The 12,796-nt window shown below is 32.1% G+C and overlaps 1 protein-coding gene and 1 pseudogene across 2 annotated transcripts; one reads left to right on the top strand and one right to left on the bottom strand.

The window, feature by feature from the left end:
- The first annotated feature begins 232 nt into the window (after nt 1-232).
- LOC125779347 (putative nuclease HARBI1) lies at nt 233-4,052 on the top strand (annotated as a pseudogene).
- LOC125779540 (uncharacterized) lies at nt 3,905-5,343 on the bottom strand. Of its 2 annotated transcripts, XR_007423292.1 has the most exons (4): nt 5,128-5,343; nt 4,301-4,545; nt 4,114-4,239; nt 3,905-4,044 (listed from the first exon to the last, which is right to left on the bottom strand). XR_007423292.1 is itself a non-coding variant. In XM_049460907.1 (3 exons), exons 1-3 carry the CDS (start codon nt 4,513-4,515, stop codon nt 4,035-4,037), a joined length of 351 nt encoding a protein of 116 aa, XP_049316864.1. In that variant the 5' UTR covers nt 4,516-4,759; the 3' UTR covers nt 3,905-4,034. The 2 variants fall into 2 exon arrangements, 1 of the variants encoding a protein (XP_049316864.1); XM_049460907.1 differs by lacking the exon at nt 5,128-5,343 and having other exon boundaries at nt 4,301-4,759.
- Nucleotides 5,344-12,796: the final 7,453 nt, after the last annotated feature.

The raw sequence follows: 12,796 nt of genomic DNA, 5'->3' as shown, positions 1-12,796 counted from the left end.
ATATATTATAAAATACACACTAAATATAATAATAATAATAAACAATAAATCACTTTGTAATTGATATTTTTCTAATTGTCACTTTGTATACATATGTCAAACGACAAATTACCACCCAGGATTGTATCCTACTGCATGCAAAAATATAGAAATACTTGAAGCGTGTTTTAAAATTGCACACAAAAAAACAACTGGTTTAACATTAAACAACAAGTAATATCCCAATAAAATTGAACAGATACTCAAAGTAATTCAATATAATCACTTAAATAACGTAAACACTTGCATTATTTAATATATTTTAAAGTGGTGATGATCAAAATTTAAAATTTATATGTAGCTCAAATGCTAACACAACACCCTGATTACCATGAAAGTAGCAAAAAAAGTGTTACACAAAACCCTAAGATTTGATAGAGGTGAGAATAAGTATGTAAACAAAGCAAAGGTTGTCTACTGTATATACTGAGAAGTCACGTTCGCCGCTACACACGCGCCCGCACCGTCGTTTTAAAACCATTTTTTGAATTTTGCATTTTTGGCACCCTCCGGTCTTCTTTTATATAAATAATCGAGTCGTTTGGTGTTTGGCTTCTATCCGTTTGAGAAAAATTAACCTATTGATTAAATAATCGAGTCGTTTGGTGTTTGGCTTCTACCCGTTTTATCCAATAGCGTTTATAACATTTCATTTTTACCTATAACTTGCGTTTTACACCAAAATCGTAATTTGATTAAATTTATAAGTGCTTATGTGAAGTAATCGAAGAAATACCCGTATTATCCAATGGCGTTTATAACATTTCATTTTTACCTATAACTTGCGTTTTACACCAAAATCATAATTCGATTAAATTTATAAGTGCTTATGTGAAGTAATCGAAGAAATACCCGTTTTATCCAATGGCGTTTATAACATTTCATTTTTACCTATAACTTGCGTTTTACACCAAAATCATAATTTGATTAAATTTATAAGTGCTTATGTGAAGTCACTGTGGTACGTTCATAAAAGAGATTTGAAAAATTGTTAAACAACACCGAAGTTATGAGATATTTCTAAGTGAGCCGATCTAGTGCGTTGATTGAAATGTATTTCTAAAAATTCTGTATCTCAATATTCCACTTTACCTATATACAATAATATTAAGTGTATTTTTGCTAAATAAATAAGTAAAAATTATATTTGAATGTACATGAAACATAAAAAAAATATATATACACCTATGCATACATGAATAATATTAGTTTGTGCTTTTTTCGCTAATTCAATAAAGAATTAAATACTCGAATAAATAAGTATAAAGGGAACCGCAAATTCAAATTTAGTCGAATCTGTGCCCGTAAAATGAATTGATGTATTGTACCTAAAAGTAAAGTGCGGTGCTTAGTAAATATTCAATAATTTGTGAAGCTGAAAACTAAATACTGAGTTTTCACTGACAGTTCACAAATTTATTTATTTGTTTAGATTTGAGCAAAGAGAATGGTAAGTTTTGAAATCATTAATATTTGCTTATAATTATTACTAAAGATCGTGTTTTTTTAGAATTCTGAGAAAAAGATGTTAATTGCGAGAGCATTGGCTTTGAGAAGCCAAATAAATATCCTGCTCATCGACAGTTCTTCAAGAGAACTATTGGAATGTCTTACTACTCAGCACCGTGCCTTGGAAAAAAAGATAGCTGAGTTAAAGAAACAACATGTAATCGTATTAGATTTAATAAAGGACCTTGGGATGCCGATTAATTCATGTTGGACAAAAGTGTGTATATGTTCCTACTGATGTAAAAGTTTTCAACTATATATTATTAATTCCAGCAACGTAAGAATCAGTTTGGGAACACGATTGCCAACGAAACGGATCTGCTTTTTTTAAAGAGAACTTTCGCATGGACCGAAGTTCCTTTGATAAATTATGTGACATCCTCCGCCCGTTACAAAAAAAGGATACAAATTACCGAAAAGCTATTCCCATCGAAAAAAGAGTGGCAATAACATTATTTGCTTTAGGGTCATCTGCAGAGTATCGTAGTATCGCCAACATGTTCGGTGTAGGAAAATCTACGGTTTGTGAAATTTTACTGGAATTTCGCCCCGAAATCTGGAGATTATTGCAGCCATCCTGTTTTAAAATGCTGCCTCTGTACAGAGAAAATATAACCGAATTGGTGACTGGTTTCGAGGTAATTGGCTTCCCACAATGCTTAGGAGCAATTGGTAAATATTGGCTATAAAATCTTAAATTTGCGCTAATGTTCTAATAATTGTTTACAGACGGATGCCATATTGAGATTCATCCATCATCTGACGAAGCTGTGGATTATTATAATTATAAAGGATGGTATTCCACCGTTTTAATGGCATTAGTTGATGCTAAGTAAAGTCTAAAAACTCAATATACATATACATAAGTAATGTTTACAATGTATTTTCAGATACCGGTTTACTTACATAAACGTAGGAAGTCCCGGGCGATGTAATGACTCTCAAATTTATGAGACGTCATCACTTAAAAAAGAAATGGATAGTTGTCCTTTACTAAGCGAAATGTCGAGAGAAATTTCAGGCGTAAATGTGCCAGTATTCATTATTGGGGATTCGGCTTTTCGATTTAGCAAACAACTAATGAAACCGTATCCATTTAGCGTAAATCAAAATAATGGTGAGAAGGTATTCAACTACTCTCTTTTGAAAACACGTAGAGTTGTCGAAAATGCTTTTGGACACCTCAAGGCCCGCTTTCGACGCATCGGAAAAGGAATTGACAACTCTGTACGGAATGCCAACTCCATAATAAAAGCATGTTGCGTTCTTCACAATTTTTTAAATGATAACAACGACACGCTAAACGCTAAATGGTTACGCGCTTTGGAAGAGTTGGAGACTAGACGCCAGAATCCGTGTGATATTTCATATGCATCTGACGAACAATTAATGGAGAAATGATTCGGACAGCACTTTGTAGATATTTTGGTAAGTACATGTGCATATTGTATCACAATATCCACATTTTACACAATTCTTCGTCATTTATCTATTTATATGTCTATATTGGAATTTTAAATTATATAGATTTATAAAAATTAATTTTTAAAACAGTACTTTTTTTATTTATTTAAATACTTAAAGTTTAATTTACAATTAAGATATACATATATACAACTTAAATGTAAGTATAGAAAAAAAAATAGATGAAAACAGCCTATTTCATTTGAAATTAGTTAATTTCATTCAATGAATTGCCTGATAAAAGGGTTACCTTGATAGGGTAAATAATGCAATTAGTATTCCATTCATTATATTTAATAGAATTAAACTATTTCTAAAAGTATCAAAAAATTTTGTGCAACATACACCAAAATATATTTATTATTTATTACAAATAGCATTAATAATAAATAACCGCATTTATTAAATTAAATCATAATATTAATTTCAATAAAAAAAGATATAAGATTTAATTTTTAATAATTCAGCAAAAATTATATTTTTTTTTTATTTTAATAAGAAGAACTAACCAAAATAAAATATAAAGTTGTACACACAAAACAAAATTCAATTTTATTTTTCAAACATAAAATTATACATATCCATCTTAAATATATATTATTAAATAGATTATACTTATTCATTAATTTTATTATTTATTTAGAAATTCAAGCAAGCGCTCATTTGTTTCTCTCGAATCTTTTATGTACTGTTCTATCATTTCTGTTTTTTTATTATCGTTTTCAATCATTTTTTTCGTCAAGTCCTTAATTTCTTTGCTGGTTTCACTGAATTCTTGACTTGCTTTCTCAAGCTGGTTTTCGATTTGATCAAATTTTTTTTAAATTATTGTCTGAAAATGATTTCTTCTTTTATTCGTAGTATCACTTGGCTCTGGAGACGGTAATGGTTGCGAAGAAGTATCGCTTGACGACATCGGCATCGCTGAGGGTGATGGCAGGCAAACTGGTGAGGACAATGGAGATGCAGCAACAAATGTCGAACACGCAGCCGTTTCCACCGAAATTTGGAGTGGTTCCGAGTTAGTAGAACCTTTTTAAAAATGTATATATATATGTAAATATAAATAATATATTGAATTACAAAACAAATGTTTCTTACTTTGAAAACTTTTCTAAGCTCTCTGCGTTGTAGCTGACGTACGGCAACAGTACGGATCTCATTTTATCGTACAGCGGCCACTGCGAGGGAGAACCGCCAGTTGATCCGACTGCTGTCTTCTCTTTCCTGTAAAACATGATATATATATAAAAATTATATTTTTCCTTAATTTTATTTAATTACATACCTATATCTCTGCGAAAGATTGTGCATTTTCGACTTTATTTCACTCGCCGTGAAATGCACACCTTGTTGCTGCAACTCCATTGCCATTTCCTCTACTATGTGGCTGTTCTTCTTTGAACCGCGAAAAGCACTTACTTTGCTCTGCCACAACTCAATTAGTAGGGCTTCTGCCCTATCACTCCAACAACTTCTTTTTTTATATTTTTGTTTTTCCATTTTTCAAATTAATAACAAGTGACAGCAGCTCTATTTTTATTTGGAATGAAAACAAATATCAAGTGACAATTTAGGGCCGGCAAAATATGTCTTCCAAAAAAATCGATTAAACTAGAGCAGACACCGATTATTATGAGTGGAATGTAAGTTTTCAATCAGTTTTCAGCGAAAACTGTGTTTTCGTTTGACAGTTTTTACATGGACGAAAACACAAATTTTCGTGCGAAAACCACTTTTTCCCACGAAAACATGTTTTCGCTGTCGGTCCGAACATAGCATTACAAATATAAGCGAATGGGTGCGCTATTCGTAGCTATTAGCGGGTGTATATTTCTTTATATGTAATTTTAGTTTAACGAAAAGAATGCAATAGCCGACGGCAAAATATATGCATATATTTTATTATTGCACTTCTTCCCTTGGGTAAATATGTAAATATGTGTGTATATACAATAATTAAATAGTGCAGATCAAATTTTTATTAACCCAATAAAACAAATAAATTGTGCTTAAGTCGGCTATTTAATTTGGCAATTGGGTGTTTTTTAACAAATTTTTGATTTGCACTTTATATTGTATTATTATATTGAAAAATATATGGGTCGCACTTACAAATTTTTTTCCGGTTTGTTATTGTTTTTAATTACGTGTTGGGGTATTTGTTGGCTTAGCTTACAGGCTTTTTGTTTGTTGGGTGCACTCTTTGAACTTTTGGGTTTGGTTCTGGAACTCCAACGATGTTGTTGGTAGAATTCCCACGAAGATTTCATTTAATTAAAAGATAGTTAGTTTTGTATAATCGTTATAAATTAGAGGTATTCCCTTGCTCTTGCAAAACCCGGTGCACGGTGCAAGCATTGCAGATTTACAACGGCACAACAACAAACACACGCAGAAAAATATTTGCAAGGGCTGTGAAATATGTCAGACCAAAACCCATGTATATTAGCGTGCAATGTCACGCAAAAATAAAATTGCAACCCTGTTGTAGTTGCCATTTTACATAAAGACATATTACGTCGTTAAATTGTTGAGAAAGATAAATTTTAATTATATTTTATAATTTCTATATAAATTATGAAGTTTTGTTACAATTTTTTTTTTTTAATAATGTATGCAGAAGGTGCGCCAATTCACAATAGCCATGCACAATAGTCATTTACAATAAATTGACTGAATGAGTCGCTCATACATCACTAGACTGCACTGCAATGGGTGCTCTCGTGCCCTTGTATATTTTGGTGTAGTATTTTTGCAATCTGCAATCTTGCAAGAGCAAGAGATTTGATTTTAATACTTTATTGGGTTTATACAAATATGAGTGTGTGTGTGTGTGTGTCTCCGATATTGATTAAATGTGCTTAATTTCTTATTAGCTAGTGTTAAATTTCAGTATTATTATACATACGTATTGTTGTGATTTTAAATATATTGTTCCCTTTTGTGTGCTGGGTTGTGGGTGATTGCTGATATCTCGTGTGGATTCTTTGTATAAGAATTGTTCACTTTGTTGTAAGGCCGTTTTATTTTCCTGTTCACTTGTTATAGTTGAAAAATGTTTTATTTTGTCGCGGGATGGCATACCTTCGCTTTCCGTATTCACTGTGTACTTCACTTTTTATATGTTTGATAATAATATAAATTTCGCTTAGTTGGTCTCCGTTTGATTGCTGTGTTGGCGGGATAATAATTCTTCAGTGTAAAAGCGCTTCATTTCTCCTTTTTCGCTTGTTGCGTGAAGTTGGGGCGGTTTATATTCCTCTGCATTACGCCTCTATCACTTTATGTAATTTGTGGGAGTAATGCAGAGGAGTATTTGTTTGGATTAAACAACACTGTTATTCATCTATAAATCTTAAGGTTTTTTTATATGAATATAGATATCTTTAATTAATTAAATATTTGGCACAATTCCGATTTCTTTGGCGCCGCGATTTGAAGGTACAGTTGGAAAGAGGAAGTCCTCCTGATTAAAAACATATAGGGTTATAGGGTCCGCAAACGCTTAGTTTAGGAGATATTCGGCCTTAAATTTCAAAAATTCGCAAAATTGGACCATTTCAAGGAGCTATTTCACCACATAAAACACACTTTTTTCACATTTTTCACTTGAAATTAATTAAATTGCACTATAATCTTTAAAATAAATCTACATTTTACACTTTTAGCAGGTTTTTTACCTAAAAAATCTTTATTTTAAAAATCACATTTTACACTTGTTTGAACCTCATTTGTTTACCAAAAATTACGACGAAATGGAGCGCTGCCATGTGATGGTAAGGCACTTCGCTGAAATTCCTCTTTTTCGCAAAAATTCCTCTATTCATGAATATGGATATTTTCCTTTTTAAATTTATTAAGCAAATAAGTAATATTATATACATGTATTAGTAATATTATATAATAATATTATATATACATATGTATGTATAAGTAATATTATGTAATAATATTACGTAATAAAGTGTAAAGTATACGGTAAAGTACGAAAAGTCAAATTTTGTTTCAATATGAGTGCATGAGTGCATGATAACCGAAAAATATAACCTCTTCATACACAAAACTCATTTTTTAAATATAATAATATATATATCGTCGCCTAAAATACAAACCAATGTATCATCAAAAATAAATTGAAATCGCTGACAGATATAATAACCAAAATTTACCATTTTATAACGAAAACTTAAATTTTAAGTGCATGATAACCATAAATTATAACCACTTTATAACGAAAAGTCAATCAATTTTTGTATTTTGTATTCGCTCGGCCAGGGTTATTTTTTTAGAGCGCCGCCGAAGGCCGCCAACGCAGAAAGGATCACTATGCGAAAGTACTTTAGCCACCTAGGGTATTCGGAAGTACTATGCGAAAATACTTCAGTCACCCAGGGTATTCGCTCGGCCAGGGTTATTTTTTTTAGAGTGCGGCCAAAGGCAGCCAACGCAGAAAGGAGTACTATGCGAAAGTACTTCAGTCACCCCGGGTATTCGTTCGGCCAGGGTTATTTTTTTAGAGCGCGGCCGGAGGCCGCCAACGAAGAAAGGAGTACTATGCGAAAGTGCTTCAGTCACCCCGGGTATTCCCTCGGCCAGGGTTATTTTTTTAGAGCGCGGCCGAAGGCCGCCAACGCAGAAAGGAGTACTACGCGAAAGTACTTCAGTCACCCCGGGTATTCGCTCGGCCAGGGTTATTTTTTTAGAGCGCGGCCGAAGGCCGCCAACGAAGAAAGGAGTCCTATGCGAAAGTACTTCAGTCACCCCGGGTATTCCCTCGGCCTGGGTTATTTTTTTAGAGCGCGGCCAAAGGCCGCCAACACAGAAAGGAGTACTATGCGAAAGTACTCGTACTTCAGTCACCCTGGGTATTCGCTGATGATTTTACGAGTATTATAGTATAAAATTGTTATATAAATATAAAAATTTTATATTACAATCATTTATATAATATAATATTATCACACGATTTTACTTATCTGTGTTTATTAAATATAAATCACATATTATTCATATATTCATATATGTATGTATATAGAAAAGTGTTCACATATTCAATTTTAGCTAGAAAAATCTTCTTTATAGCTTTTTTATAGTTAATAAAGAAAAAAGAATCACTCGAAAGTACAAACAAAGAAAACGCTGTGAAACGCTAAAAAATCCTTCACTTTTGGTTTTTAAAGTGTGGCAATGCTGGTTTTCCTCGTAAATATAAACACTCTAAACTTTTCAGCCATAAATTTGATAAGTGATTTTAAATTACTAAATTTGGCTGAAAAATTACAAAATAAAAGTGAAAAGTGAACTTATTTCAATGTTAAGAGTGTATATTTAAATATAGTGTGTGAAAAACGTGAAAATATTCTGTGAAACATGGAGAAATACCATGTGTTCTTAGTGCAAATTTTGGAATTTTTAAATGTGAATATTTTTTAAAATATTTGCTATTTTTACATAATTTTTGGATATTCCTCCTCTGGAGAAGCCCCCCTATCCGCACATACCCCATTTATACGGAAATTCGGTTTTTTACCCCTCCGCCAAAGTAATCGGAATCGTGCCAAATATTTATACACATATACAGTTTGTCAAGAAACTCTTTACACACTGAAAAAAAAATATTTTTCGACTTTGCATGCAAAAATAACGCCTTTAGTTATTTTTTTTCAATATTTTTTTAATGCAGAACAATTAATTAGCAAATTTTAAATTAGTATGCACAAAAATAAAAATAATACAACGAGAGGGAAAATTTTAAAACAATAAAATATGAGTTTACACATATTTGACACTGTCAAGAAACTCTTTACACAAAGTGCTTTAACTACGGTTTAATAAACATATTTAATAACTTATACTATCTTAATCTAACTTTAATATTTGGTATGTCCCCCCTTAGCATTAACTACGTGCTGGAGGCGTTTTTTCAGGGAATTAACTAGCTTTTGGACGTCATATTCACAGGGTATCTTTTGCCACTCTTCAATCACTGCCGTTTTCAGCTCTGTTCGATTTTGGGGCTGCCTTTTTGCCACTTTTTTTTTTAAGTGTGTCCATAAATTTTCAATTGGGTTAAGGTCTGGGCTCTGGGGAGGTGTGTCAATCACCTTTTGGCAGTTATAAAGGAGCCATGTCCGCACATTAAGCTCTTTATGCTTGGGGTCATTATCCTGGTAAAATTTAAATTTAGGCTTATTGTCGGCAATAAACCCAAATTTTTCGGCACTCTGCTTCAAATGGGTCTTGAGAATTGAGAGATACTGCTCAGCATTCATAGTATTTTCTATAAATGCCAGCTCTCCGACCCCTTTACTGCTGATGCATCCCCAAATCATAACCGACAATTTTCCAAATTTAACAGTCGGAATGATGTTGCGCTGATCCAACGCTGTTAATGCCTTGCGCCATCCTCTGGTTGGTCCATCATTATAATACAGCATGATTTTAGTTTCGTCACTGAAAATGACATCATCCCATTGATCTGCCGGCATGCTGACCATGTTAACAGCAAAAGTATAACGCTTTTCAACATTTATCTGGGAAAGCAGCGGTTTCCTTCGAGCAACTCTTGAAGTGTACTTATGCCGCAGAATTGCTTGGCGTACTGTTTCGTGTGAAACGATTGTGCCAAATTCTTCTTCCAGCTCTTTGGCAAGGGTTCTGGTAGAAATTCGGGGATTTTGGTCGATCTTACGCATGATTAGGCGGTTATCCCGTTCGCAAATCTTTTTCTTACGGCCACCTCCACCTTTTGCTTCAAGTATGCCTTCATTTTCCGCGCGACTTAAAACATTATAAATTGCTTTTCTGGAGACACAAAACATTTTTGATAATTCTGCCGCAGATTTTCCCAGTTGGTGATTGTAATAAATCAATTGGACTACATCGAAGGTCAATCTTTTTCCAGGCATTTTAAAAATTTCAAAAAGTCGCTTTATGACAGGCGTTTATCAATATTTCACAATTAATTGAGGAAGAATTCAAAAAGGCGATGACTGCAAAATCATAGATAGCGGTAAAAGTACCGTTTTTTCTTCAAGAAAAACAAAACACAAAACACAAAAATCTATACTAATATTATAAAGCTGAAGAGTTTGCTTGTTTGAACGCGCTAATCTCCGAAACTGCTGGTTCGAATTGAATAATTCTTTTTGTGTTAGATAGTCCATTTATCAAGGAAGGCTATATGCTATATAGCACTACGCTGCGAACAATAGGAGCGAAGAAACAGTGGTAAATGTGTAAAAAACGAGGGAAATTATTTATCTTTGAGGGCTTCCGTTCCTTGCGCTCCGAAAACGGTTCAAGATACACAAAAGTTAGGTATGAAAGAATTATTACTCTTTTAATGATCTAAATAAAAGTCCGTGATTACCGTTTTTGTGATAACTAATTTGGTCGAAATTATTTGTTAGAGTTGTATTAACATAATATTTAATATTAATTTTTCTATATTTATTGTTATTTTCTTCTGTCGTTGCATGCAGTATAAAACTATTCAAATTTTTGAGGTAATCCGTAATTTTTGTGGTTAGCAGTCATTTTATTATTTTAGATCTTACTCGCTGATGTTAATTCTTACTCTGCTTTTCTTAGAAAATGCCTCGTTAGCGAAAATCTGGTATATCCAAAATGGCATGGTAGTTTTATTGACTGGTGATTTCCGTCAAACCCTCCCAGTGATTCAGAGGGGGACACCAGCAGATGAAATTCAAGCGTGAATTAAATTATCACGCTTATGGTCGACAGTTGAAAAACTCCGCCTGAAAACTAATATGAGAGTGCATCTTCATAATGACGTGGATTCAGGACTTTACGCAGAAATGTTGTTGAAAATTGGTGATGGTTGTTTAGCTGTTGACGTTGAAGGCTATATATTACTGTCAAGAGAATTTTGTAATTTAGTAGAAAGTGATGTGGATTTCATTGCTAATGTTTTTCCGGAATTGCAACAAAATTTGTGTAGTGATCAGTAATTGCGTGCAAGAGCAATATTTGCACCAAGAAGTGAAATTGTTAATAGGATCAGCACTGATATTTTAAACGAGGTTCAAGGAAAAATGAAGGAATATTTGTCAATGGATACAATTATATATACGGAACTAAGTACTTCATATCCTGTGGAGTGCTACTATTTTAACAGGTGTCGGTAAGGGAAATATTGTTATAATACTTCGGATACCAATTATTCCCACTGACTTTCCATTCAAATTTAAATGGTTCAGTTTCCTGCAAAGCTTAGCTTTGCTGTTACTATAAACAAGGCACAAGGACAAACATTACTGGTAGCAGGAGTGCATGCATCTCTCATGGTCAACTTTATGTAGTGTTCACGTGTATATAATGCCCAGAATTCACACATATATGTATTATTTTTTTAAATTGTTAGAATTCAGAATTATTGATTTTTGTTACGGTGAAATATATTTTAACATTAGTTGTTGCATTTCAATACGCATATTTTAAGGTGTTGAATCTTCATTGTCTGTAGGAATTTTTAAAAATTGTTGATCTCAGCCAAGCAATAAAATTTAGTTATCATTTTGACTCATTTCTATTATTATACCCTTACCCTTTATCTCTCATACTTATTTAATGGCTCTACTGCGGGCGAAGCCGCGGGTAAAAAGCTAGTTATAAATAAATCTGTAAATTTGGTTTGAAATACACTCTTCTATTTTTAATTCTCAACAGAACCTTCCAAATCATTTAGAGAGTTGAAAACATTATTCAGTACGTTACTCTCTATCTCTACAAAGGTTCTGATTAAGTTGTTGGATGAAGCAACTTGCCTTATTGCAGATAATGCCTCATCAGTATCAGTGTCGTTTTCATCGTTATCTGAATATGTACTTTATGTTGAAGTAGATGTAAATATTGTTATTTATTTCATTTGAAAAAATATTTACCCACACTAATATATGTGTAACCAGCATAAAAATTTACAGAACAGTGGCCGATATTTCATATCATATAGATCAGATAGTTTGTTGTTGTAGAGTTGAAAACATTATTCAGTACGTTACTCTCTATCTCTACAAAGGTTCTGATTAAGTTGTTGGATGAAGCAACTTGCCTTATTGCAGATAATGCCTCATCAGTATCAGTGTCGTTTTCATCGTTATCTGAATATGTACTTTATGTTGAAGTAGATGTAAATATTGTTATTTATTTCATTTAAAAAAATATTTACCCACACTAATATATGTGTAACCAGCATAAAAATTTACAGAACAGTGGCCGATATTTCATATCATATAGCTCAGATAGTTTGTAAAACAACAAATTGTCACATAAAGTTCTTATAAGACGATATTAAAAAACAAAGTAAGGAAGAGCTAAGTTCGGGTATAACCGAACATTTCTTGTTTTTGCAACTTGCATGAATTTAAGCCAGGAAGTACCTTCAGGTATATAAGGCTTGTTTTTAATATTTATATAATTATAAAAGATAAATATTCATCTAAAATAAATATATGATAAAGTATTTATAAATAAATTTAATATTTATAAAATTTATTAAAAAAAAAAAAAAAAAAAAAAATTAGATGAAACTTAAATATTAATTAAACTACTAATGATCAATATGATTTTTTTTTATTATTTAATTTAATTATTATTTCAATTTATATACTAATTTTTTTTTATTATTTATATTATTATGATTAATAATATTAATTTTAAAATTAAATTAAAAAATTATTAATAAGATTAAATGTAATTAATTTTTATAAAAGGTTAAGTTTCATCTAATTTTTTTAATGAAAAACGGTATATTACTTAG

The sequence above is a fragment of the Bactrocera dorsalis genome, chromosome 6 (assembly GCF_023373825.1).
Source record: "Bactrocera dorsalis isolate Fly_Bdor chromosome 6, ASM2337382v1, whole genome shotgun sequence".
Lineage (NCBI taxonomy): Eukaryota > Metazoa > Arthropoda > Insecta > Diptera > Tephritidae > Bactrocera > Bactrocera dorsalis.
The sequence above is the reverse complement of the archived record's forward strand: the minus strand, read 5'-3'. Positions and strand labels throughout refer to the sequence as shown.